The sequence below is a fragment of the Passer domesticus genome, chromosome 2, assembly GCF_036417665.1.
Source record: "Passer domesticus isolate bPasDom1 chromosome 2, bPasDom1.hap1, whole genome shotgun sequence".
NCBI classification, from domain to species: Eukaryota; Metazoa; Chordata; class Aves; order Passeriformes; family Passeridae; genus Passer; species Passer domesticus.
Window position 1 is genome coordinate 9038811 of NC_087475.1, and position 26947 is coordinate 9065757.

General features: G+C 43.4%; 1 protein-coding gene across 5 annotated transcripts in view; it reads left to right on the forward strand.

The window, feature by feature from the left end:
* Nucleotides 1-2642: 2642 nt before the first annotated feature.
* SRPX (sushi repeat containing protein X-linked) overlaps nt 2643-26947 on the forward strand; it is a 41146-nt gene continuing 16841 nt past the window's right edge. The window contains exons 1-2 of one of the 5 annotated variants that reach the window (XM_064407355.1): nt 2643-2667; nt 24569-24628. In XM_064407355.1, the coding sequence (XP_064263425.1) occupies nt 2658-2667; nt 24569-24628 (70 nt within the window). In that variant the 5' untranslated portion in view covers nt 2643-2657. The other 4 variants (XM_064407354.1, XM_064407351.1, XM_064407353.1 and 1 more) reach the window with 4 other exon arrangements.

The window sequence follows — 26947 nt, forward strand, 5'->3', positions numbered from 1 at the left end:
AATGTTAGCATTTTAATCTTTTCACATGTGAAAATCTAAGAATTCCTTAGGCTGTGAAATTGCAGTTGTTCTGATGAAACTGCCGTTGGTTTTGTTACCATCTTTCTTTTTCATTTTTTGGCAAACAAGTTCAAAACAGATTATTTAGCCCAAGCACACTCAGACTCCACCTGTACTGGGCAGAGGAACTTGAACAGTTTGTGCTGAGGTCCCAGTGCCCACCCAACCCCCCCAGGTATTTTACCCCAGAGGAGTAAAATGGCCCTGGGGATGCAGGAGGTACACTCACTCCTGTGCACACCTCAGTCAGACAGAAAATTAAGGAATCCAAGTGGGGAGGTATCCAGAGGCACTCCTGATCCAAAGGAAAAGTCAGATGAAAAGAAAATGCTTTGGAGAAAGCTGCCAAACACAGCACCCATACAGAATTTTATTTTAATTACCAGCAAGATAACATTTTTCTTAGGACACTTTGGTATAGCCAGCCTCAGAGTGTGGAAAAATTGTCACCTTCTGTTTCCAGACTAACCTTTCCCCTTGAGATGACTCTCCTTCCTCTGCAATTCTGTGTACCTTATTTTTAAAGAAGTATTCCTTTCCTGACTAGATGGTATTTCACTACTTGTCCAGGAAACAGCACAACATGTAGGAGGGACCCTCGGAACTCCCTAGGTTCACTCTCCTAAACCACCCCAGCACACAAACTCTGTCTGGTGCTACTCTCCCACACCTTTGTGGGCTTTCCCCACACCTTTGATAGTTTAGATTGCACATTAAATGCTCATGGTAGGAAGTGCATAACGAAAGAAACCCCAAATCTGCTGTAGTCAAGATGATGATGACAGATGTCAAATCATAAGTGTTGGAATATATGATGCTCTGCCTGAAGCCTCCACCTCCATGGGCTTGGAGCATCTGGGGAATTTGCTTTCATGTGAAAGGCAGTAAGAAAAGCCTCCAGTCTTTGTGGTTATGGAACAAAGCCTGAAAATGTAACTCCGCAACACCCTGGCAGCTCAAAAACTTAACGAGAAATGTGATGACTCCAAACTTTCTTTCCTTATTCTCATGACTTAGGGATTTATTTTTTTTAACTTTTAAAGCTGGCCGTCTGCAAACTGCTGAGCAACCAGAACAGTTCACCTTGAGAAATGCAGTCTGTTTCCTCGCATTGCTGCCTGCAAAACACCAGGCCTGCGTGGGCAGAGCACTGCCGGGATGGGATGGGGTGGGATGGGATGGGATGGGATGGGATGGGATGGGATGGGATGGGATGGGATGGGATGGGGTGGGATGGGGTGGGATGGGATGGGATGGGGTGGGATGGGGTGGGATGGGGTGGGATGGGATGGGATGGGATGGGATGGGATGGGATGGGATGGGATGGGATGGGATGGGATGGGATGGGAGCCAGCAGCATGACACCTGCCCAGAGAGGTCCTACCATGCCAGAAAAGTTACCGGAGGGGTCATCGTCCCCATCCTGCCCTTGCTCACCGAGAGCCTCCCTGCCTCACTCCCTGCCTTGGAGGGACAGATGGCAGGACACCGGTGACAGACACACTGTCCCGGCCGGCTCGGTGCCCCGGTTGAACTCGGGGCTCGTGGCACCGAGCTGGGACCCCACTCCTGGGCTGCCTCAAGAGCAGGGACTGTGCCCCGTGCTCTGCTCAGAGCCCACCCTGGACAGGGCACCCAGCTCGGCACGGGCCGTGAACGGCTGGAGTGAGCCCAGAGGAGGCGGTGGGGCTGGAACGAGGTGATCTTCACGGTCCCTTCCAACACAAACCATTCCGATCCTACGATTCTGTGACCCCTCTGCGGGCCAGGCACCACCGGGCGAGTCCCGGGGCACGCCGGAGGGCAGCGGGCAGCAGCAGCCCCTCAGTGGGACAACACGCGGCACAGGCGACACCGGAGCCCCGGCGGATCCCAAACCTTCCCGGGAGGCGAGGCGGGGCCGGGCAGCGGGAGGAGGAGACTCCGGCGGCGCCCGGGAGCCGCTCGGAGAATGTCCCCGTCCCATTCCCCCTCCTCCTCCTTCTCCTTCTCCTGCTGCAGCCCCGGGCCGGGCAGAGGCGCCGTGAGGAGCATGGGGAGCTGCTGGCTGCGCCTGGCCGCGCTGCTCGCCCTGGGCGCCCGGGCCAGCCTGGAGTACGAGGGTGAGGAAGGGGAGGACGGGGCGGCGGGGCCGGGGCAGAGCCGGGCCGGGAGCGGGGCCGGGCCGGCGGGAGCGCCGCGGTGTCCGCGGCAGCCTGAGGGGCCGGGGCCCGTCCTGCTCGCTCGCTCCCCGCCCGCAGCGCTTTGTGTCTCGCTCTGTGTCCGGTGCAGTCCCCTCTGCGCGGATGGAGCCGCATCCTGGCTGTGGAGCGGGCTGTTCCTGCAGTGGGTGCAGTAAAGCTTCCAGCCGTGCCGGTTTGGGCACCGCCGGCTGCGGGGCGGTGGCAGCCCCGGCGCGTTGTCAGCCCGGGTGTCACATCTCCCTGCCGCCACCTTGGCACCCGGAGCGAGGAGGTGACACCCGCTCAAAGCTGCTGAACAAGAGAGGCTCTGTGTTGTCCCCAAGTGTAAAGTGTAAGTCCGATGGGCCAGCCCTGCCTCTTGGACCGTGGCACTTCGGAGCCTTTCAGCAGTTTTTGGTGCCCGGGTGAGGCTGCATGCAGCAAGGTAATCTCAGTTTTTAGTGTGAAAAATGAATGGGTCTGCCTGGTTTCTTAGGCACCTAGTAAATAATAAAATGCATGCTGATGCTATTTCACTTCTGTTTGTGTTTCCTGTAGCAAATTTTGAAATGAGCTCAAATTTAGGTGCCATTTCCATGCAAAATGGAAGGGCTATGTGGTTTCTACCTGTTCTAAAGCAGCTGCGTCTTGTCTGGTTAAACACTTCTGATTTGGCAGGCATGGCAAGCAAAGCCAGTGTAAACTGGCATGCCCTGGTTGTGGTTTAACAGGTGTAGTCTCTGAGAATTTGTGATCAGAACAGAGCCTTTCACATAAGTGGGTATGGTTTCAGACTGAGGTGTGTTACTGGGTTGAAAGGGAGGGGCAGCAGTGAACAGGTGAGAAAGGTGTCTAATACAACTCGCAGCTGCATGTTGGTGATACCCATTTTTTGTTTCCTGGAGCTATCCCTACCTAATACGTAGTTCTGTCCATGGAGGGGTGTAAAGTGGCATAGTGCTAGTATTTGTGTGTTAAGGTTTAGCTTTCCTTATTTTTGTTGGCGGGTTACAAGTGGCTTATTTCCAAGATGAAAGATGTTGGAACACACGTTTATGCTCTTTCTTTACCAAACACTAAGGTATTGGACACATCAGTTGCTAAATCAACAAAGACCACAGAAGTTCCTGTCCTGGCATTTCTCTGAGGATTATTGTGCTGCCAAATACTCTTTATTTTCTTAGGAAGATGAGTGAATGCTTCAGTTTGCGGTTCATGTGAATGTTAGTCTCCAAGTAGTTTACAGAGGTTGCTAATATCCTATCCTCTGTTTTCCTAAAAGGCCAAATGTAACCTCTCTAATCTCAAAAGTCGTAAGTTTTGCGTGTAATCTTCACGTTGGCTGCACAAAAGCCTGCTTGTTTCGTCTTTCACTCATTTGAAAGTCCAATTTCCTCCTTATGCTTAGTGTCAAAGGCTCCAAAGAGCTTAAATCATCAGCAGCTGTAATTGTAAACCCTAATATTAAGTTAATGTTTCATGTTACTTCTGTTTATTTTTAGTAGAGAAATGTGGTATTCTTTCAGATATTTATTCCCAGTATGAAATCTAGTGAAACTGTTAATAGGTTTTTCTCTAATGGTCCTGTGTTGGTATATAACCATGCACATTAGGTACAAAATGCCAAAAATAAAATGGACTTAAAAAAAATAAATCTCTACAGCACGTGTGTGTGGGGCCCTCTTGATTACATAGGCACAAGCTTATTGAATCCTTACCAAGATGTTGACACTTTGTAGACAAAGCTAAGCAGTCTGTTTTGGATTCATGCAAAATGCTTGTAATTCAATAGTAGATTGTTCTTTAAATATCAGAAATAGTCTAATCAGTTCTTGAACTCATAATTTGGTAACACTGAAGTTTCTGGTGTAGGACACTTGTGTTCCACAATTCCAAAGACTATGTTAAACACCACACTAAATAGGTATAATTTTCATGCCCTAAGAATTCTGCTATCAATTTTTTGATGGCAGGCAAGTAGAAATCAAGCTGGTATTCCACCTGGAAAATTGTAATTGAACTAATTATTTACTTGGCATAAAAAAGAAAATGGAAAAAATATCCAAATAATAAAAATTCTTAAAATACTTAAAAGCATTTGAAGCAACAGCTATTTTAACTGTAACTGTATTTTCAAGTTTTGAAAAGATGCTGTGGATTCTCATGTTGGTACATTCAAAGCTAATAAGGCACTGACAAAATCTCAGAGGAAAGTCTGTTTTCTCTTCAAGAACAGTTTAGAGATTCATCTTTTGGAAGTTAAAACAAGCATAAAACCTTTTCCCTAAGGGCTGAAGAGAGAAATGTGCCCTTGGAGCTCTTCAGTGACTTTCTGTGGTGTTGAGGAGGGTACAGCTGTCCATATGTACATATATATGGGATCACTTGTTCAGTATTTGGGGAATGTGAAGGTGAAATCAAGTGGCACTGTGTGATGTAAGGCTGTGGTCTTACACTTTTGGTAGATGAAAAGCTTATCTATGACAGAATGAATGGGAACTGTGGATTGGAACAGGGTACTGCTCTGAAGGGGCCATGAACCTTGAGGGAGATGTCACTAAAATCACTTGAAGACCATGTAATGTTATGGAACTATTTTCAAAAGCTGTATGAGATTTAATTAAAAAAAAAACAGTATATACATAAGCACTGTATGCTTATAACCTATGTATATTCTGGATTAAATTTGAGTAGATGGAAGTCAGGTTGTGGAAATAGTGGTTCTCAAAGCTGTGTGCTGGATGAAGGGGTGCATCTGTGAGTGAGACTTCTGATTGTGTCAGTCCTTCAGAGAAAGGCAGTTCTTGTCCAATAGTGTTTATACTATGAAGAGACAAAGGATAGGAGGAAAAAACTGAAGGGAGAAGGTATTTAAGATTGCTTAAAGTCAGATGGGAAGCTTAAAAAAAATCTGGCATCACAATGATTTGGTTCCTACTCATAGCTCCTCTCCATCAGACCAAGCTGCAGAATGGTCCAGAAGCAATCTCCAGGGCCCTGAGCAGCTGGTGCTCTGCAGTGCCAAGGGTGGGGCCTGTTGTGTCAGCTGAGAGTTCTTTTGTTGTGTTTTTCTTTCAAACACAGTTTGCTGGCTGCCTTGCCAATTCTGGGTGACAATTTGTATGTTCAGGATCCATGTGTGGAACCACGGGCGCCGCTCGTGACTGTGGTGGGCACAGATCTGGGTGTGTTGTGTGCTGGTGAAAAACAGCACAAAACCCAGCGTGGGAATGATTACCCTAAGGAAAGGTGTCCTGGTCCACAGCAGGGGGCTTGATCAGCTTTAAGATCCTTTCCAATCCAAGCCATTCTATGACTCTGATGTTCTTAATACAAGCAGGTATTCTAAGGCATGGCTTCATCCACAGTTGTGCTTTGAATGGGCTGGCTCTGTCTGAACAAGCTCCAGTTACCTGGATAGCTGCATATGAATAAGACTTCCAGCAGCATTCTCAGGTGACCTCAGGCATAACAGATATGTGATATTAATATCAGTCAATAATGTTAACTCATCTCCTGATGCTGCTTTCATATATTCCTGTGTGAAGTGGAGCGTTTTCATGAGCTGTAGTAATTCCCTGCTGAAAACTCCTTGCAGTTTAATAAGCATTACCAAATCAGTACATTTCTTCCTGAGTGGTCCTTTAATAATCAGGTCACTGCCTCCTCTCTGCTCAGCCTGCTCACTCTTCAGCAGCACCTGGGGGCTTCAGTGCAACTGAAATCTCTAAGGTGAGATCACATAAAGAGAGGAGGAAATTAAGGATACTTGAAGACTTGTTGAACTGTCCTTTCTCTCACAGTGAAATGCACCTTGCCAGAAAGCACAGACAGATTAACTGCATTTAATGTCTTGGGTAGCCAGGTTTGGGCAAGCATTGGAGGTGGTACAGGAGGTGCCATGGAACCATCAATGACAGCCTGCAAACTGCTGTACACCTTATCTTCTTGGTCCACTGCAGCAGTAGGTGCTGGCATGACAAGGACTTGCCAAACATCTACAGTGTTGAAAACAGAGTATAAAAGTATAAAAGCTTGCACTTGAGATAGCCATCAGTATTTGTGAGGTTCTTTCTGGGAAAAGTATGAATGTGCTTATAATTTGGTTTATCAAAAACATTGATTCTGAAAGTAATTTGGAAATGTTGATTTGTGTTTTACTTTTGTCTCCTTGTCTGGCCGTTGAAATGAGTAATTAGAGATGAACGTCACTGGATTATGGGATTCTCTCACTCTAGAGCTATGAATGGAATGGGTAATGATGGTCAAATTTGTGGCGGCACAGGGAGCAAGATTTGGCAAGTTCTTCTGTTGGCATTCAACCAGTTGAATAAGCCACTGGTTTAAAAAGTCACACTTCAGACACATTTTACATATAGCTTTAGGCAAGCTGCTTAGACTCACTTAGCAGAGTTTGGAGGTGGGCACGGGCTTCATCCCACACTGAGCTGTTTCAATGTTTGTTGCTAAACAGGAGTATCTTTGCTAGGAGAGACTGCTCCCAAGGCACGGACCCACAGTTCAGCATTGTGATTGTTTGGAGTGGAAAGCAATGAAGAGGCAACAAAGACCCATCCCTCCCTCCCTGCACCCCCATCACACTACTAATTTTTTGTCCAAAAAGTGTATCAGTAATCTAATACTTAATGAAATTCTAATATGTAGTGCATTGTAATACAGACTCTAATTTAATATTGTCAATCTGTCCTGGTAGTTATGTGAAACTTTTGAAACTATGGTTTTTTTTCCCTGACTGGGGTGACAAGTTCCTCTAAATACTTGGCTATTTTTTCAGCTTCCAAAATGGCTGTGTTTTAGTTGTTCTGAGTTTTTTTTCTTTGAATTTGCTGTATCAAGTTATGTGAAAAACCACAATGTGTTTGTATCACCCATTTCACAAGGCATTCACTTAATTTGTTTTAATGCAGTAAATTAACATCTCAGCATACAGGACATGGCTGGCATTACTCTGCCACTGTTTCTAACTATTGATTGTATCTAAAGGGAACTGTTCAGTTTGTTCAAACTGAAAATTTGTGCTGCAGTACCTTGAAAATGGCTCCAAATTGTGGGGTTTAAATTTAACTATTTTGATCTTTCCTGTAACTTGAAATAGCCACTTAAGCTCTCTGCCTGAGTTTGAAACCACTTTGTCTCTTTGACTTGTCATTTGGCACATCTTCACAGGAAGAGAGAAAGGATTTTTGTATTTCTTGAGAGATCCAAGGAAAAAATTAGTTTTCACCAAGTTAATACATATTGCAAGCACAACTTCACCAATGTTTTCCATTGATATGCCTGAACAATCTTGACAAGATTTTATTGTGCTTGAGGAAATAAATGGTATCTTTGGCATGTACATAACACAGAAATGTGGAAGGAGTAGTTACAGAGAGTAAAGCTCTGTCAAATGCAGCATCAGGATGATAAGAAATCCTTCCCCAATCCACCATTGCCTCTAAATGGTGTTTCTTGGCAGCTGCAGGAATTTTTCCTGAGAGAAATATCTAAAATTCCACTTCTTCATTTCTCTGAAGATGAGGGATAATGCATTTGGATTGGGAGCATGTTAAGAGCCTGCTAGTAGCTTGCAAAATTGAGTCTGTCCAAATACCCCGGTGCTGGACTACTGATAAACTGATTTTTTTCTGCTGAAAGGCTTATTTGGAGAAAAAGTGTTGCTGGTGAGTTTTGGTTTGTTTCCTAAACACAAGTTACTGGACTGGCTGGCTGGCCCTTATCATCAGCCCTCTTGATTTTTTTTATGCTGTTTTTGTGTTTTTTCTCTAGCACTTAGCAGATGCTACCTTGAAAAAGCAGCTACTTTGCCTTCCTTCACCCTGTCGTTCTTCTCAGCAGTATCTCTTAATTTGATTGCTTTTGGGAGCTGTGCATTCCCTCTAGGAAACACTGGGCAGCTCTGGCCTGTTGCTGGTCCTGGTGGACTCTGTGTTCTCCCTGTGGCTGTCCTGGGCCTCCTCCTCCCCATCCCTGCTGCCTCATTCCAGGCTGCAGGACCTTGGGCAGGATCCTTTGCCTCAGTCTCTGTTCAGGTCTGGACTCTGGCCAGGGCTCCCAGGCATGTCTGCAGTGTGGGGGAGATTTCCAAAATCCCTTTCTCCCAAACCTATTTTGCACTGCTGGAAACATCCCCTCTTCTCTCCCCCTGGGCAGCAGTTTTCAGCTCTTTGCTGCTCTCCTGCTTGTGGATTTTAACTTAACCCCTGGCCTCTGAGGTGGGCTGCCCAGCTGTCCTGCCTTCCCCTGGCTGTGAGTTAACAGGGTGATTTCCATGGGATCACAATCCTTGGGGAGAGGGAGGCCTGCTAGTGAGACAAATCAGGACATGATTCACATGAATTTTTCTTGCATGTTCTCCTGTGCCCTCTTGTGCTATTTGATGTGAAATAAGCATGAGGGTGGTCCCACCTTGCTGCTCTGGATGCTGCTGTCTCTTCCAGCATTCTGCACATCCTCCCTGCCCTCGTTTTGGCTGTTGAGCATGGGCTTGGTATTTGGGAAGAGCTGGCAGCGTGCAGGGCAAATTACAGGCTGGGACAGGGAAACACCTCCAGCCATGTCAGATCTGGCAGCCTGTGCAGCTCAAGCTGGGGGTGGCTGGACATTTTTGGCAAAGGTTTTTGCCATTTGAGCAGATAGAGTTTGTATAACTTCATGCTTTTTTACTTGCTCAGTGAAAATATGTCTTCAGCTAAGGGCAGATGGCATCTGTGGGGTTCAGGTGGGCTGCTCTAAAAGATCCAAGTTTTGCTGCCTGATGCATAGACCTGAAAAACAAAGAATGCTTGAAATTTTGTGCATTATGGGTTGTTCTTGTGGGACACTAGCAGGTCATTATGAGCTGGTTTTAAGGAAAAAGATCCACTACTGAAACATGCAGGATGTGTATCATAAAGATTCTTGATTGCATTCATTTGAAACTGGTGAGTAAATATATCTGTATGGGTGTATGCATCTTTGATTTCTATAGTCTTTGATTTGTGATGTGCAGCTATGTCCTTCAGGGAGACACAGAAGAAACTTCTGCAGCTTTGCAGTAAGATATATAACATTAAATTTTATGTTAGTGCTATCACTTGCTTCAGATCTTGCAGTAGGTAAAAATACATATGTGTGAGAGTACTGCACATGTGCAGATTGGATGATTTAGAAGTTTTATAAGTTAATCTTGTTTTGAAGATTCTGAAATTACTGTGGTGTTGATATAGAAGGAAACTCCTGTTGTGCAAAATTTAAAATTTGTCACAACTCTGAATAGAGCTTATAATTTGAGCAGCATGATTGAAGACATCTGATTTTTTTCTTCCCTACTTCTCGCCCTCTTCTTGTTCTTTTGAGGAAATGCCATTGTTATTTAGGGTACTGGATTTAGATGTGTTGCACACACATTCACTAAGAATAGCACTACAGTTTGGAAGCAGTGCTGTATTCAGGCTCTGGCAGCCTTGCCATGTTGTGCTGCATGGTTTACCCAAAGCCTACACTTAACCAGTGTGGGCTGGCAACACGATTCACTCAGCAAAGTCTGTCTCCTTTTAGGCTGTGTCAAGAGAGTTTTAACCTGCTAGGGTCTGTGGTCCATCCTTGTGTCCCTCAGAGGATTTTTGTCAGGCTTTCTGATGCTGACTGGCCAGAGAGGGGAAGATGCTGCTTCCAGCTCCTTCAGTTCCTTCCAGCTTCCTCAGTTAAATTGTGACCCTGTGCCTGTTAGAGCTTTCTTTGGAGTTGTCAACTTCAGGGCAATGCACTCAAATATAATTACTCTGTTCGAGTCTGCCTGTCTTGAGTCCATCCATTGTGGCTTTCTAGTTATACTGTGTGATTTGTTAGTGAAAGAGCCCAAAATTAACATGCCTCTGTACAGCTATTCCTGAAGATTAAAATCATGTTGGCTTGCATTCCCTGTTCTAAACTGCCCAGGGATGGATACCAGAAACATTACACCTGAGTTATATGTCACAGTGAAATGTGTAAATAAGAAAACCATCCCAACAAAAAAAATAAAGGTCTTTCCCATACTTTTCTGGGAAAGGAGTGCATGTGACTGCCCTGTGCTGAAAGTAGGTACCTTTCCTATTACTGTAGTAAGAAAAAAATCAAATTACTTGCTGAAGGTGTTTCTTGTGAAGGCATCTGACTGGTAGTTTGCTTCAGCTTTGCAGCACTGATTTCTTCTTTTGTCATAATAAAACAAGTGCTTGGCCTGTGTCTGCATCCCCTTTGTAATATGGTTTGTGCAGAGAGCTTTGGCTGGAAACATTCATTCAGCTGCAGTAATTGCCTTTGCATGTGCAGTGCACCAGATCGAGTAACACTGTGTGTGTGTATTTAGGTCTGTAAATGCTGCAGGTGGCTTTTGTGTCTCTTTGGAGCTGAAAAGGGGTGACCTGGACCTGGTTGTGGCTCTTCTGGCTTGTCTTTCCATTGCTCTCCTTACTGCTTCAGTTAAAGCTTCTGGATGTGCATCCATTTTGGTGGGTGTTGGGAACAATATTTTGAGTTTCTTGTTGCTACTTGACATTTATTATAATGAGGTAGGAAATACATGTCTAGGAGGAACAGGAGATAACCATAACTGGAAACTTACTTTGACTTAGAGTTTAGGGAAATTTCCAGTCAAATACATCAAATCCTGAATGTTTCTTTAATAAGGGAAGGCAGCATTTGTAGGAATGCCTGCAGTGCTGTTGGTGTATCACTGGTGCCTCTGCTTCACCAGCACCCTGGAAGCTTGCACAGTGTTTGACTGTCTGTCAGCTTGTCATCGTTTTGGGAATTGGAACACCTGAATTGTGTTTTGGCTCTGTTTTTAGGAGAAGTGTTTCTGATTGGGGATTCTGTACCTCCCTCCAGCTGCATGTCAAAACCAAGAATATTAAAGTGTAACTTCAGATGTCTCCAAGGCATTTCAGGCCTCTAAGACACCAGTAACAGCATGAGACATGCACTGCAGCCCTTTAAATTATTTTATTTTATTATTAACCAAACCCATTCTTTTGCTATATTTTTGTCTGCCATATTGTAGGCAAATCATTAATATGTGTCATACTTATAAAATCATTTTAGCAATAATATGTATTAAAAGCCATAAATATATTGTGTGTAATAAAAGACAACTTTTAACTCTGCAGAAAGATAATATTGATTTATAGCTCATTTCCCTATTGGAAGAGTAAATTGGTTTGCCAAAATAGGTTGGTCCAAAGGAATTGAAAGTAAGCCCTCCATCTTGAGTTAGAAAATATTTCCCTATTTGTAAGCCCATCACAAGGGATATGAGCTGCAGTGGGTGAATGGTGTCTTCCAAGTACAATCTTGGTCTCTGTTTACTCTTCTGCCATTAACAGAGCTTCTCTTACTGCACAAAGACCACAAGAAGGCAGGACAGGGAAAGGAAGAATGTCATACTTGTAGTATGTGACACATGACAATAAAATAAAGTACTAATAATGGATTTTGTGGTGTAGGTGGTGTTCAGGGTTCCAGTTCACAGGAAGCCATGCTCTCCAAAATTGTCATGGCCTTTCTTGTATGAAGGCACCATGGTAAGTGGGACTGACAAATGGCAACAGAAGTGCACAAAGGGAAGACAAAAATAAGACTTAATGGCTGCAAAGATCAGTAATTTAAATAAAGTTCAACTCGCAAGCCCTGGGCACCCATTCCATTCAACAAACTCCTCACCCTCCTCCCAAGCCATTTTCAGAGCGGATGCAGAAACTCATGCTTGTGTTATAAACATTGCTTTTAAACCCATGCTATTCAATTCCTAGTCACCTCTCATTTCCAATGTGGAAGGAGCTGTGAGGAATCCCTGCCATTGCAGTGAGGCACTTTCTGTGTGTGTTTGAGCAGGGGAGGGGAAAGCTTGGCAGGCACCACGGTGCACAGCAATCACAAGTTCAGACAGGACTGCAGCTCTTCTGGGCTTTTACTTGTCAGACACCTGCAATGAGAGCATTCCAGCCCTGTCTGAGAGTGTTCCAGCCCTGTCTGAGAGTGTTCCAGCCCTGTACCAGGCTCCTGAAAAGCTCTGACAGCTGGAGCAAGCTCCCGTCAGGCAGCTGGCTGATGGACTGCTCCTGCTGACAGCTCCTTGCCAAGGCAGAGGGTTGTCGAGGGATGGTTGAAACAAGCTGTACTATATCTGCTTTTTCGCAGAAAATGTTTCCTGTTCCCAGAGTGAGCTGGGTTACTGTCAGGTGTTGCTGGGGTTGCCCATCGGCTGTTTTATTACTGGAAAATGTTGATTTTGTCAACAACAATTGCTGTTAAATCCTTACAAATAAGAGCCTGTGACTGCACAGGGGCAGAGTGGCCAGAGGCAGGTGCCTGGGAAGCTGCTGTGTGCAGCCTGTCTGACCCTTTGCCTTCTGCCAGGACTTCTGCCAAACACAACATCCCATTTTCCTCGATGAGGCCAGTACAGGTCTGTGATAATAGCAGCCAGGGAGTGATGCTGATTGTCTGTTGCACACAAGACACACCACAGTGTGGAACTGACTGTACAGTAGGTTTCTAATTTTTTTGTGTGTTATTCTAAAATTTCCTAAGAAGTGAAACTTCAAATCATGGAAAGTAATTAACTCAGAAGCACATTTTTAGATAGGCAACTCTATGTATCCTTTGGTTATTTCTTCTGTCTGCAGTGGAAATCATGTTTGAGCGTTTTTAATGACATGGGTTCAGATTTGCAAAGGGAAGGTGAGAGCATTGCATCCAGGAACACGAGCACTTGATTTTATGTTTGTGTCTGGGTGGTCCAAATCATGATGGCTTTTTGCAAAACCTATGTAGGTTCCTCAGCTGAAGAGGTTTTTTTTTTTTCTGTGAAACGTTGTACCTGGTTGAGATACATAGGAAACTGCAAAACTGATACTTTTCAATTATTAAAAAAAAAAAAAAGGGAGGATTCAAATTTCTCTTTTCTACACAGAAGACTTCAGGGTAAGGTCTGTCCTGGTTCTCTGAGGGCTGGTAGTGGGACAGGGATCTCCCCCAGCAGCCCAGAGGCATGAGCAGAGCTGGGACAGGGATCAGCTCTGGCTGCAGGGACAGGGGCATCCTGAGACTGAGCCCCTGTCAGGGCTGGAGCTGCTGTGAGCATTTTGGGCAGTGATACATCTCACATGCTTGGGTAAAATTCCACATTATTTCCAGTGTATTAACTCTCAGTAACAATTAAGCAGTGGTTTCATTTTTCCGTGAGAACTATTTCTAGCTTTGTACCTTTTCTGTGGATTATTTTTCCCCCAGTGTGTTTCACATGCTCCCTTTTTACAGCCATATCTCTGGTCCACATGGCAGATTTGCAGGTTATCAGTCAGCTTTTAGTGGCAAGCCCTGAAACCTCACCAGTCAGTTTCTCAGACTTTGATGCTTCTGTGAGGAGGAAACAATGAGAAATACAATGGCATCTCAATCCTGCCATTCTGAGGCAAACACCTGATCTTTAGTGTATGTTTTCAGTGTCTTTGACTAGTTAATATTTTGACACAAAAGAAACTGGTGTGACAAGAATACCAGCAAGTCTGTACATCTGTTGTTTAAAAATATCTGTTCTGCTACAGGTTTCTCTTGTTTTGTTTTTAGGGTTTTTTTTTTCCTTTAGTTGTCATCCTAAAGATATTTATGAAACTTGAGATTTTTTTCAGTACTAAACTGATTTTGTGGAAACTAAAATTCATAGAACTGACTATTAAAGGATAATATCCTAATTATGTTAAGTGAACCCTGACCTTGGTAATTTGAAGCTGTCTGCCAGCTCTGCTTGCTGCAGCTGGTCATTCCTGCCAGATGTTGTTCATCAATCCCTACATATCAGCCTGCCCTTAATGAAAGGGACCCAGAGCGTGGCCATCCTTAGGTAACGTAGCTGCACCAAACACAGCCCAACTTCACATTTCCCTGCTGAGCCCTGCAGCTTCCCAGCACGCTCTGTGCTGGTGTCAGGAGGCTGGGGCTGCACCTGCCACTGCATTTTTAGGAGCTGAAGGAAACAGGGCATCATCATCCTTCTTGCTGAGGACCATGGTGCTGGCCATACCTTTTGTATTTTTTGTATTTAAAACCTACAGGTTGGCCATGTCCAGATTCCTCTTCTTTCCAAACAGGTTTCTTTTAGGGTTCTATTTTAGGTGCTTCAGTCACCTCTCCTGTTTCTGGTAGTGGCAGTGGATTTTCCATAGCCCTTTTCCCTCTCCTGAAGAAGTAGAGTGTAATTCTGGAAACATGGCCTCTGTGTTGAGGTCATTAAGTTTGCTTAAGTTGTTATATTGGTGTTGCCAGGTCTTCTTTTGCCTTAACCACGTAGTTAGGGTTCCAAAGGCAGGGGAAATTGAATATTGTTTTAATTTCTTTTTATTTACTTACTTTCTAGTTTGGGGCCATTTGCAGTTTCTGAGCATTGTCTTCAGCACTACAGCTACGTGTGTGTGTGTGTGTGTGTATATACACACACACATATAAATATATATATAGATAATCACTGAATATTCTGAATTGGAAAAGACCCACTAGGATCATCAAAGTTCATCTCCTGGCTCTGCACAGGGCAGCCCAAAGAACCACACCTGACAGCATTGTCCAGGTGCTTCATAAGCTCTGCCAGGCTGGTGCTGTGAGCACTGCCCTGGGGAGCCAGTTCAGTGCCCAGCCACCCTCTGGGGAAGAGCCCTTTCCTGATATCCAACCTAAACCTCCCCTGACACAACTGCAGGCCATTCCCTCGGGTCCTGTCACTGTCACCACAGAGCAGAGATCAGTGCCTGCCCCTCCTGTTCCCCTCATGAGGAAGCTGTAACTGCAGTGAGGTCTCCTCAGTCTCCTCCAGGCTGAACAGACCAAGTGCCCTCAGCCTCTCCTCTCACAGCTTCCCCTCAAGGCCCTTCACCATCTTTGTAGCCTCCTTTGGATGCTCTCTAACAGCTTTATATATTTTTTTATATTGTGGTGCCCCAGACAATGTGTATTAGTGAAGCTGGATCTCTTAAGCCAATATCCTCTCACATGACCTTGGTAACCACTCTGTCAGAAGGTAATTTATTTACCCTCTTGATTTTGATGGAAGTGACAACATCCTCCTGATGGGGATTTGCCACTGACGTGAATATTAATCAAGAAAGAGCAAGGGTTTGGAGGGACTGTCTTAAATGTTCCTTCAAAATGTAATCAGCATTATTTTTTGCTGGCTCTGTGAAAAGAACTTTTGACTCTACCTTAGGATGTGATTAACATTGATAATTTTAAACAAAAGGAGCAAGCTGCTTCTCATAAATTGGTTTATACAACTTCTGTGCTTTTGGCTATATTAAATACTGTTTGTTGTGAGGCTGTTTTTAATGCTATTCTTTGTAAAAAAAATTAAATTCCTGTCTCCTGAATCATGACAACAGTTGCTTACTTTTTCCTTCAGTTATTGGTTTGCTATTAATTTTGAAGCTCCTTTACATCTTCTTTTGGATTTTGAGTTCCACCTGTTTTTCTGTTGTCTTTGCTCAGTTTTTGCCCTGTTGACTGCCCTACTTCCTTGGAGCTGTTCCTTCAGCTGTTCCTCACTGGTGTAATGCCTGCTTTTTCTCTACCCTTGCAAAGCACTAGTAAAGCATGAGCAGAAGTAGTCCTGGAGTCCTTAAAGTGCCTGTTTTCTTCAAAGGAGGGTGCTTGCTGCCAGCTCAGGGTTTATAGTATTTCTGTGTTGCTTCTGACACTCTGTGACTCCACTTACTAAAGAGCAGGAGGAGATCACTGTCAGTAACATCACATTTTTCCACTTCCCCTCTGTTTTCTAGGAATTTGTTGGAGAGTTTCCTGTAGATTACAGGCAGCTCCTGATGCTAATTTTCAAGTGTTGGTGTAGTGTCTGACACTTGAAGCTGAGATTTTTTTCATAGGGAGCCTTTCTTTTAGTCTGCTCATAAAATCTGAAAGACCTTTTTAAAATGGCAGAGGTTCAGAAATAATGTGTCTGAAGGATAAAAAACCCCAGTGTATCTGGTACTGTAGTATTGAAAGTTAGAACCTGAGATGTGCCAGTTTCCAGTGTCAGCATTAAAAAGAAAAAAAGAAAAAAATTTCTTCCATCTGCCACCAATTCAGAATAGATCAGGATTAGTTTTCAACCTCCTCCCTTGGAAAGTTATCCAAAGTCCACTGGAACTCATCATTAGAGAGACGTTCAGCTTAAATGGTCTTTATTTAATTAAACAGTTACTAGTAGGTCTACCTCTTTTCAGTCCCTTATTGGCTTTCTATAGGTGACTTCCTGTTTCTGTGTTTTCAATGTGCTCCTAAAATGTAGCCTATGTTAAAGACTCTTAATATCTTAATGTAAGGAAAAAAACCCCATATTGAAGTATGTTCACAGGAATTATTTCTCTGCTTTCCATTCAAAGTCACTCCCTTCCAGAAGTGAGAGTCCCTTGCTCCTGACTGCAGTGATGATGTGTACATGGATTAACCACCATCTCATGGTATGGAATAACCACAGAGACACTGCTCCAGGCTCTGACCCCTCACAAAATACAGCCTTTGCAGAGCCTTTGAAAACACCCTGTGTTTGTCAGACACAGAGTGCAAATTCTTCTGTATGGAACATTCTTCTATATCCATGGACAACCCCATAGCTGCTGTACTTGTTGAAGGCTTAGCCAGAGTTTAGGTATAGCAGAAAAGCACAGACACATCTGTATTCAGGATAACAAATATATTTTGCAGTATGCAGCTAAATAGCTGTGTTTTGTGTAGATGTAATGCAGCACGTACCTTCCTCAAACCTATTGATTAAAGTATGTACATTTTGTTCAGCTGAATTGGTTTGCATTTTAGTGTTCATGACATTCATGACACTTTTCATCCTCTCTCTGGTAACTGCCTGTGACAGTTTCTGGTCCTAAAAAGAGATGCTGCCACTACATTTTTTAGCATTATTTATTGAGGAATACTTTAAGAAAAGATCAAACTTTGAATTTGTCACAGCCTGACCAAGGAAAACATTTTTCTCTGGTCTCCTCCCTGTTAGTCTCCTGCTGGCATAACTAGGTGCCTTTCCAAATGATCAGTGATTTCTTTTGTTTGCCTGTCTTTTCAGAGTTTTTCTTTTGTTTTGCTGTAATTCACTTTATTGAAAGTTCCTTATTCAGGTAGAGGGATCCCTTTAAAAGGGAGGAAAGAGGCTTTTGGACCTTTTCTTGACAGCTAAAAAAAGCATGGATGCTAACTTCTTTTTCTTCTGCTCCTCATTATTTAAGACTTTGGGCAATGAGCCAAAACAAGCAAAAACCAACTCACTGGTCAGCCTAAAAATCACTATCACTTGAGGGCACTATTCATGTATGTAATATTTAGAGTTTTCCCTTTGAGCCAAACTCCCAGCTTGATCCCATCCTCTTGATGAATCATTGTGGTACCTTGTGGCTCATACTGCTCACTACCAAGGGAACATGGATTATGTGGGACACATGGATCAACAAAGGAGATGACGGATACTTTTCTTGAAGTTGTACTGGTGTTAACTCCCAAATGTATCTTTATTGGCCTTTGGAACGTCCTTTCCCCCCCCCCCCACAGTAATCAACGCTTTATTCCAATAAAGTGGAATTTAGAGGCTTTTCATCCATATATTTCACTTTTTTTGGTCTACATTTTCCTTAATTTTCTGTTGAAAATCCTATATGTAAATGTATACACATTTGATAACTTGAAATTAGATTAAATTGTCACTTTCCATTGAATCACCCAAAATGTCACATCACAAGAGCAATTCAGGGCAAACCAGAATTTCCAGGATTAGGATTCTGGAAATGTCTTGTTTGTTTTCATTGAATATAAGGATACCATTTGCATGAAGGATATATTTTTTTAACAGCTTCAAATGAATACTATTTGAAAACAATCTTTGGCCATTTAATTGTGTAAACTGCGAGCAGCATTTGAACATCCTGCTCATCCTCTAACACTAAATGCCTGATTACAGTGAAAGCAAATTCATTTGCAATGAAGCAAGGTATCCAGGAGCAGCCTGGGACTGCACTAAGGTTCCTGGATCTTATGGATGTGTTGGCAAAGGGGTTTGTAGCTTCTTGTTATGTCTGCCAGCTTTCCCTTGACTGCAGCTGTGTTACAGCACTTCTGCCTGCATTGAGTCAGAGCCACTTGAACCACTTCCACTTTTTATTGCCAGTCTGGAGTGGGAAAAATAAACCAAAATCAGTGGTGGAAAGTGTTTTGCTTTGGTTTTGCTGTATCTAAGATATCTATGTGTGTCTATAAAAAGAAGCAGACTTCAGTTGTATTTTACAGAGCTTTTCTGGACTAGCACTAGCTTCTGTATCCATACAGTTTCCATCCCACCACTGATTTTTGTGAGAGTAAACTGCATGGGCATGGCTACCTGCTTCTGGATGTGGGACTTCATTCAAGTGAAGGAAACTCCTTGAGCCAGGAGCAGTGCTTTTTTTGTTGCACAATATTTGCCAACACATGAAACAAGTTTTATTTAGTTATCTGCCTTCTATGCAGAGTGATAGCTCTCTCAACATGTAATTAATCTATTTGGAAACACCTTCAGGGCTTGGTGTCAGCTACAGTGTTTGTTCATAGTCACATTGGGTCACAGATGGCAAGGGAGGAGGAAAGAGATTATCTTTTGGGAGAAGAACCCATGTCTGCATTTTCCTAATCCGATTAATGATTTCTGTATAATTGGGTGGTTTTACTTCACAAAGCATAAGCTACTGCTGGTGTGCAAACTTCAGGCATCTCTGACCTCTTTTGAGCTTGATAGTTCTGAAGTTTTCTGTTCTGCATTTCAGTTGTGCTTTGATTGTGACTTTGAAAGAGCTGTTCTTTGATGGGATCTTGTATGAGGCATCTCTCCTGAAGCAAGTTAAAACCTGTGCACTAAAACATGGTGTTTGCATCTTAATCAATACTGACACAGAGTCAATTAATCTGTGTACAGCCCTGAGGGGGGATCTTCTTGATGTAGGATTGCTTTCTGTGCCAGAAAGACTGTACACGTGCAAGGAATAGAAGCACAACAGTGGCTGTGCATGTAAACTCAAATCTGTGCTATACACCTGTGTATTTCCATATATATGAGCAGGGAAATGCCTAAACATCTCTGGAAATTATTCATTTGGGCTAATAAACTGCACATAGAATTATTAACTTAGTTGGCATTCAGAAACATGCCATGATTTTCTTGATACCCTCTGCTTCTCAGTTAAGCACAATTATTGCTGAATACCAAATGGTTGTGTTTCAATGTTTTAAAGTCCATTCCAACCCAAACAATTCTATGATGGTAGGATTTCTAATAAAACAACAACAAGAACAACAAAATATATATATCTATAAGGCTTCATAGACCAGATGCAACAAAACACCTAACTGTGCAGGCAGTTTTTAAACAAATACTGAGGTCCCGCCAAAGCAAATGGTTTTTAAACATGAGCTTTGCAGACCTCTGGGGTGTAATGTTCAGCCAGTAAAGAATGAGATGAAAAACCCAGCTTTCCATATTTAGTACCATCACAAAGAAGTGCAAGTAATTTTACGCACAAAATGTGAACATCATGAACATTTTGTGTCTTTTCTGCCCCATCACATGCTTCTTCCAGACTTCTGAGGTCTTAGGGTGACCTTAGCCCTGCCATACTCCAAGAAGCTCTTCAGTTTGCTGCAGTGAGCTAAGGTTTTAAATTCTCAGATTTGGTATGGCACATATTTGATACACCTTCAGGTACTGTGGAATGTAAAACTCTGAGGCAAGACATTGGAGGAACTAAATCCAGATGTTGCAGACTTACTGGTGGAAACTGGTCATGCTCATCTCACACATGGTTAAACTGATTAACTTTTTGAAAACGGGAGGAATTCCCAAGCTCTTGTTCTCTGATTTGAAAGTTAGGTTAAATGTGAAAGGAGCTTTGTCTTTCCTCCCAGTACCAAGAGTAGCCAGTGCCTGCAGACTACAGAAGAAGCCACCTAGGTTCATTTAATTAATGTTTCTGTGTGCTCAAGACACAGTGTCATAGTTTTGGTTTTTTGTTGTTTTTAATTTTGCTCTCTTCTTTTTGTTATTCTGTGAAATCTACCATGCAGCTGAAATTGGCTGATATTGCTGTATTTTTAGGGTTTTTTGCTGTTCTCCATTTCCCAGCAGCATTAAAGAAGTTGGAAATGCGGTGATCTTTGCGCTACAGGCTAGGGGCAGAGTGGCTGGAAAGGTTCCTGGAGGAAAAGGAGCTGGAGGTGCTGGTCAGCAGTGGCTGAACATGATCCAGGTGTGCCCAGGAGGCCAAGGAGGCCAGTGGCACCTGGCCTGTGTCACCAAGAGTGTGGCCAGCAGGACCAGGGCAGGGATTGTCCCCTGTCCTGGCCACTGGCAAGGCCACACCACAAGTGCTGTGTCCAGTTCTGGACCCCTTAATTCAGGAAGGACTTCGAGGGGCTGGAGCATGTCCAGAGAAGGGGAACAGAGCTGGGAATGCTCTGGAGCACAAGCGCTGTGAGGAGGGGCTGAGGGAGCTGGGTTTAGCCTGGAATAAAGGAGCCCAGTGGGCACCGTGTTGCTCTCTAGGACTCCCTGAAAGGAGGGTGTAGCAAAACGAGGGATGGTCTCTTCATCAGGAAACAAGTGATAGGATGAGAGGATGTAGTCTTGAGCTGCACAAGGGCAGGGCATTAGGAAGAAATTTGTTTTTCCACAAAAAGGGTGATGGCTTGTTGGAATGGGCAATCCGGGGAGGTGGAGGAGTCACTCTCCCTGTAGGTATTTAAGGAACGACTGGACAGTGCTATGTTATAGTTGACATGGTCACAGGTTAGACTCGATGATCTCAGGTGTCTTTTCCAACCCAGCTGATTCTGTGGTGCTGTGGGAAGACACCTGGCCAGGCACGCTGTCCGAGCCCCTCACTGCCCTGAGGCAGGGCCGGCGCAGCCAGCCCGGCTCACGGAGCAGCGGGGCCCCGCACATCTCTGCGGGCCAGGCACCACCGGGCCTGGGTCCCGGGGCACGCCGGAGGGCAGCGGGCAGCAGCAGCCCCTCAGTGGGACAACACACGGCACAGGCGACACCGGAGCCCCGGCGGATCCCAAACCTTCCCGGGAGGCGAGGCGGGGCCGGGCAGCGGGAGGAGGAGACTCCGGCGGCGCCCGGGAGCCGCTCGGAGAATGCACCCGTCCCATTCCCCCTCCTCCTTCTCCTCCGTCTCCTTCTCCTGCTGCAGCCCCGGGCCGGGCAGAGGCGCCGTGAGGAGCATGGGGAGCTGCTGGCTGCGCCTGGCCGCGCTGCTCGCCCTGGGCGCCCGGGCCAGCCTGGAGTACGAGGGTGAGGAAGGGGAGGACGGGGCGGCGGGGCCGGGGCAGAGCCGGGCCGGGAGCGGGGCCGGGGCCGCTGCGATGAATTCTGTATAGGAATGACAGCACCGAGCTCTGCTTTCCCCACGCGTCGTGTTCACCGCCGTTTTCCGTGGCATGAGGCTATGCTTTCTCAGAATCTCCCTTCAAGGCTCTTACCAGGAATATTAGAAGCCGAATTATCCGTTGGTTTAACAATATAAAAAGTGCACTAAGGTAGAAAAAGTGATGAGTTACTAGCCCTCTCTCCTGACACACTTTCTTCAAGTGCTCTCTGGGGTGAGGTCGGTTTACAGAAGCTGAAGGTATGGGGTTATACCCCAAAAAATGATTGTTGTAAAATGATTTTCCAAAATGTCTTTTTTTAATACTCCACTAAACCATGTCTCTAAGTGCCACATCTTGGTATTGTCTAGATACCTGCAGGGATACTCAATCACTTCCCTGGACAGCCTGTTTCAATGCTTTTAATAACCCTTTCAGTGAAGAAATTTTTCCTGATAGCTATTTTAAACTTCCCATGGCCCAGCCTGAGGCTCTCTCATCCTGTTGGTTATTACCTGGGAGAAGAGACACACGCCACATGGCTACAGCATCTTTTCAGGGAGTGATGAGTTATCAACCCCAGCTCCCTCAGCAATTCCTTACAGGACTTGTGTTCCAGAACTTGTGCTGTTTCAGGGCAGTAAACTGAAAAGTTTCAGGTTGGTTTAATGTGCTACATTGTAGTTGCCTATGGCTTACTTTATTTTAAAGTCAAAGTGGTAAGTAATTCTTAGGTCAGTCCTGGGAAAGCAAGTGTGCATAGCTCTTCTGCCTCTTCTGTGTCACATTCCTTCTTTTTCTCTGTTACAAAGGAATTATAGCGTGTGAAGTGTTGTTCATGTGTATGCAGTGGCTTGGCACCACGTTCCATGTCTAACACAGAACAATGCTTTGTCCTTACATGGCTTGGTAGCCTGTTTTGAATGTATGTGAAGAAGAAATGCTTTGATTTGTGGCTGAGAAAATGGAGATGAAATGGCAACACCTCTTCTGTGGCTCTCCAAGCCAAGCCTGTTGTGGTTATTAAGAAAACATTGATTGTTAGGAAAGAGATCTGACTCACTTCTCATTTTGAGGTAGAAAATGAGCCAGAAATGGGAGATGTCGAGCTCCATCAAGAGAGCCTTGTTTGAGGGCAAAAACAGTGTATAACTCTTTAAGGCCAGTTTTTCTTAGAAAACTGTCAGAAGCACTTAATTGTTTCTTGTCTAAGGAAAGGCAAATGCATAAGAGCTCACATAATTCTAAGATTGACTAATTTTAAATGCCAAAGTCACTGCACACTAAAATTTGGACAATTATTGATGATAACACTGAATTAACAGTTTTATAACCCTCAAAGTGAGTAATTACCTAAGAGTATTCCAATTTCTGGCAGAAAAAATGATGCTTAGAGAGGTACTAGTTTACATATCAAGGTCTTCTGAAGCCCTCAGGGATCACAGCTTGCTCTTTTTGCTATGCAGTCAGATTTCAAGTGCAAAAAAGTTTGGGTTTATGTTCAGAAGTCTCTCAGATGTCAGTGTTTAGGTATCAAAATTGAACCTCAACAATAAATATTAAAAACCCAGAGAAATTATTATAAGTGATAGAAAGACTTTGTTGTGTACAAGTCCCTCAATTTCAGAGGAAATTCACTTCTTCAGGTCCCAGCTCAAACTGGTGGAGGGATTCCCAGTGATCCAGTTCTGGGGATGTGCTCCCATTGACCAACTGCAGATACCTGGGCTGGGTTTTCTTGAGTCTGGTAGAATAAGAAATCAATTTCACCATTTTCTGGGCAGATTTCTGGGTTTTTTTTAATAAGAAATGGAATCTGTTGACAGATGTTGACAGAAATCAAACTCTTGGATTTGATTTCTGCTGAGCAGTTGCACGCTTTGCACATAGAATCAGTAGCTTATTGAGGTGCCTGAATTAAATAATTTTGTCTAATTTTAAGCAGCAGCTTGTACAGACCATAGTCTCAGACATCAGCAGATGGTGATGAAATAATCCCAAATGCTGTAGCTGGAGATTCTGTGTGAGAAGCTCCTGGGGCCCCTGAGTACCTGCCTATTGCATGCAAGGTTTTTAAAAGGATATTTCAAACAGGGAAGTTGTATGAGCCCTTCTTTGTAGAAAAGTTTTATCTAGAATTTAGACTAGACTTCATTCTCTGAAGTTACTAATTTTCAGTAAGTGTTGTTTAGGGAATTTTGAAGGTTTTCTTGCCAACTGCTTTGTTTTATTGATGGATTATTTTTGTAGTAGTGCTCCAACTGGTTTTGTTTTTTAGAAAGCAGTTTCGACCTTTATTTTAAGTTTTCAGCCATTGCACAGGGTTTTAAAAGTATGGAGCTTTGTTGTCTCTTTATTTGAACAATGCCGGAAGAATTCTTGAAACCAAACTGTGTTTTTGATTTGAATGTAATTTGTGTTTGCAGGTCATGTACCTCAGTGTCTTGTTCTTGGTGTCAGGATCTTACAGGTCATTAAGGATGGTTGGACTTGAGTTATTTACATTTTACTTTTGCTGTTTGGCCTGATGGCTGTTAACTGCCATTGACACTATGGAACCACTTTATAGTGAAAGCTCTGATGAGCCCCTTCACCTGAACCTGCTCTCTCTGCTCAGTAGATCACCTACATGGTAGCTGTAACAGAGGAGCTGTCACTTGGCATGTGCCACTTAACATTGCACTAGGAGCACCAAGAGAAATTTACTATTTCACTTGATTATCAAATCCATTTGCCCTTTCCAAATTCACTATAAAGTGGGTCTGCTATGACTGAGCTTCGGAGAAGCCCATGCTGATGACATTGCATAGATTATTGCATCCTAATCTTGCATGTCTTTTCTCAAAGCTTTCTTTTATTTTTAATTTATATTTCCTTTCTTGCTGCAGTTTTTTTTCTCTTATTTTGTATTGTAGGATCGGGATATTCACCCCTTGAAGATGATGAGGATGTTTATGCACGCAGTAGATACAAAGGTGAATGCTTTGCTTATGTGCTAAAGAGGATCAACTGCTTGCTGACAGAAAGCTTCATTCTTCTTTCTTTTCATGGATTATACAATCTTGGTGATCCAGCTCCATGTTTTTTCTCATGGATATTTAGATCAAGATTTAATTTCTGCTGTTTCTAACAATGGAAATTAGACCAAATATTGATCACAACTCTTTCATGCACCTGAGTAAGTAACTTTTACATTGCCTTTGCTCCTGGGAGATCAGGTTATTGAATGATGAAAATCAGGAAGAGCTTCTCTTTCTTATCCATACATGCTAACAAAACCATCAGTGATGAGCTGACACAAAACCTGGGCTTACTGATGGTAATGTATACAAGTACATGCAAGAGAACTTGATTTTCATGACTTTTTTCTTTCCACAGAATTGCTTGCATTTCAAGTTAACCTGTTGCCTGAAGTGCCAAGTGAAGTGTGTTTAACAAATGCGTGTGTGCGTTCCAAAACCAAATTATGTAGCTGGATGAGTGAACAGATGGTCATGTTTATAAAGCAAATTCAGGTTTTCTTCCCTATTGTGGAAGACTTTGCCATTCAGCAAGAGTGAGAAGTTTTTCGCCACTGCCAGTAAATCTTCCATTTGCTGTGTTCAGACTAAAAAGTCTGCTTTTGTCTTAATATCACTCTTCTCTGCCAAAATTCCTCAGAAGCCTAGACATTAAAGAACTGTAGCATTTCATTTGTCACTTCAATGGTAACTGTGTTTCTTTTTACTAAATTAATCTATGGATGTACTAGAGTTGCCATCATTTTGATTACTTAAAAATACCAGTCACTGATGTCTTGTTGTACATTATTGATTCTCTGCAAAGAATCAATGGGCCTTATAAGTGGTAAGTCATAAAATAATTCAGACATTTATGAACAGCCAAGGGACGACACAGCATTTATGGCTATGCTGCTGTTTTCATAAATGTCTCATCTTCCTCCCAGTAAAATATTGAAATATAAAATTTTGCTTTCAAACACGTGCACAAATAATTCTCTAAAGCTTTATTTAGGTTAAGCAATTTTTTTGTTGCCTTATAACATGTGATCCTCTGCAGACACATAGAAAAAGAACTCAGAGATCATGAAGATAAATAAATGCCAATTCATGCCAGGGCAGGCAAGTAGTTAAAATGTGCATTCTGTGTAAATTCCTTTTGTATGGTGATCCAAAATGGATTTTACTCATGTCAGCCAAAATGTCACCAGGGTAAGTGAAACATAATGACTCATTCACACAGATATTAAAAACTGCCCCAAGTTTGGAAGCACTACTGCCAAATGTTGAGGAACAGACAATGTGAATCTAAGAATATAAAGCATTGGAACAGAAAATGCTGATTCTTCATTAGCATACTTCTTTATGTTGGTTTTTGTGGGGAAGGGGATGGAGAAAGACAAAGCAAGGAAAAGCAGGCTGTGTAGCAATCTTCAGAGCTTCTCCTCAGATGTGCTGTCCAGCATTTTGGGTGTGGCCCATTTCTTAGCAAATACAATTTACCAATAACAGGAACTGAATGGATTTTTGTAATTGAGGTCCACATATGTAAGCAGCATTGGATTTTCCTTTCTACACATATGCAAGCAAGCACACAGATTCATCCTCTTTGACATGTGCAAACAAAAAGTTGCAGATTACTGGGAGGGGTGAAAATCAACCTCCTGCTAAACCCTTTTGTCTTTATCTGGCTGTTTTCCCACTTGGTCAGCTTTCCAGAGAAACATGGCCAAGATTTTCTGTGCCTACAGCATTTTTAAGGAGTTTTTCCCTTCCTCCCTGGTGAGCCATCAGCTCTGTTGGTTGGTGTTGCAGCAAGCAGCAGTACAGCTGGTCACTTTGTGTGCTGTTTGTGAAGGAAGTGCTCAAGGTGTTCAGACAGGACCAAGGGGCTGGGGGAGATGATGCTCTAGAAAGTGCATTCCTTCCTGCCACTTGGCATCTCTGATCACATTTCATGAGGAAAGGTTTCCTGAATACAGCAGTTCCTGTGTTCATCACAGCTCTAGTGCCACTGCTCCAGTGATCCTCATTCCTAATATGTTTTCTCAGATACTGTAATGATCAGGCAGTATTCATAGCTCTAAAGGCAACATTGGGGGTTCAACCATTTCTGTTTGCTGCCTGTTTTCCAGTGGTTTCAAACAGAGGATACACTACTAAGTGAAAATTCAGGATATTGCATTGCTGAGGGATTTCTTAGTTCTTTTTTGTGCTGAGGTACAAACTTTCAATTAAACAAAAAGCCAGTGTATGGGTTCTGGTACCTCAAAACTCAAATTTCAGTTGGATGAA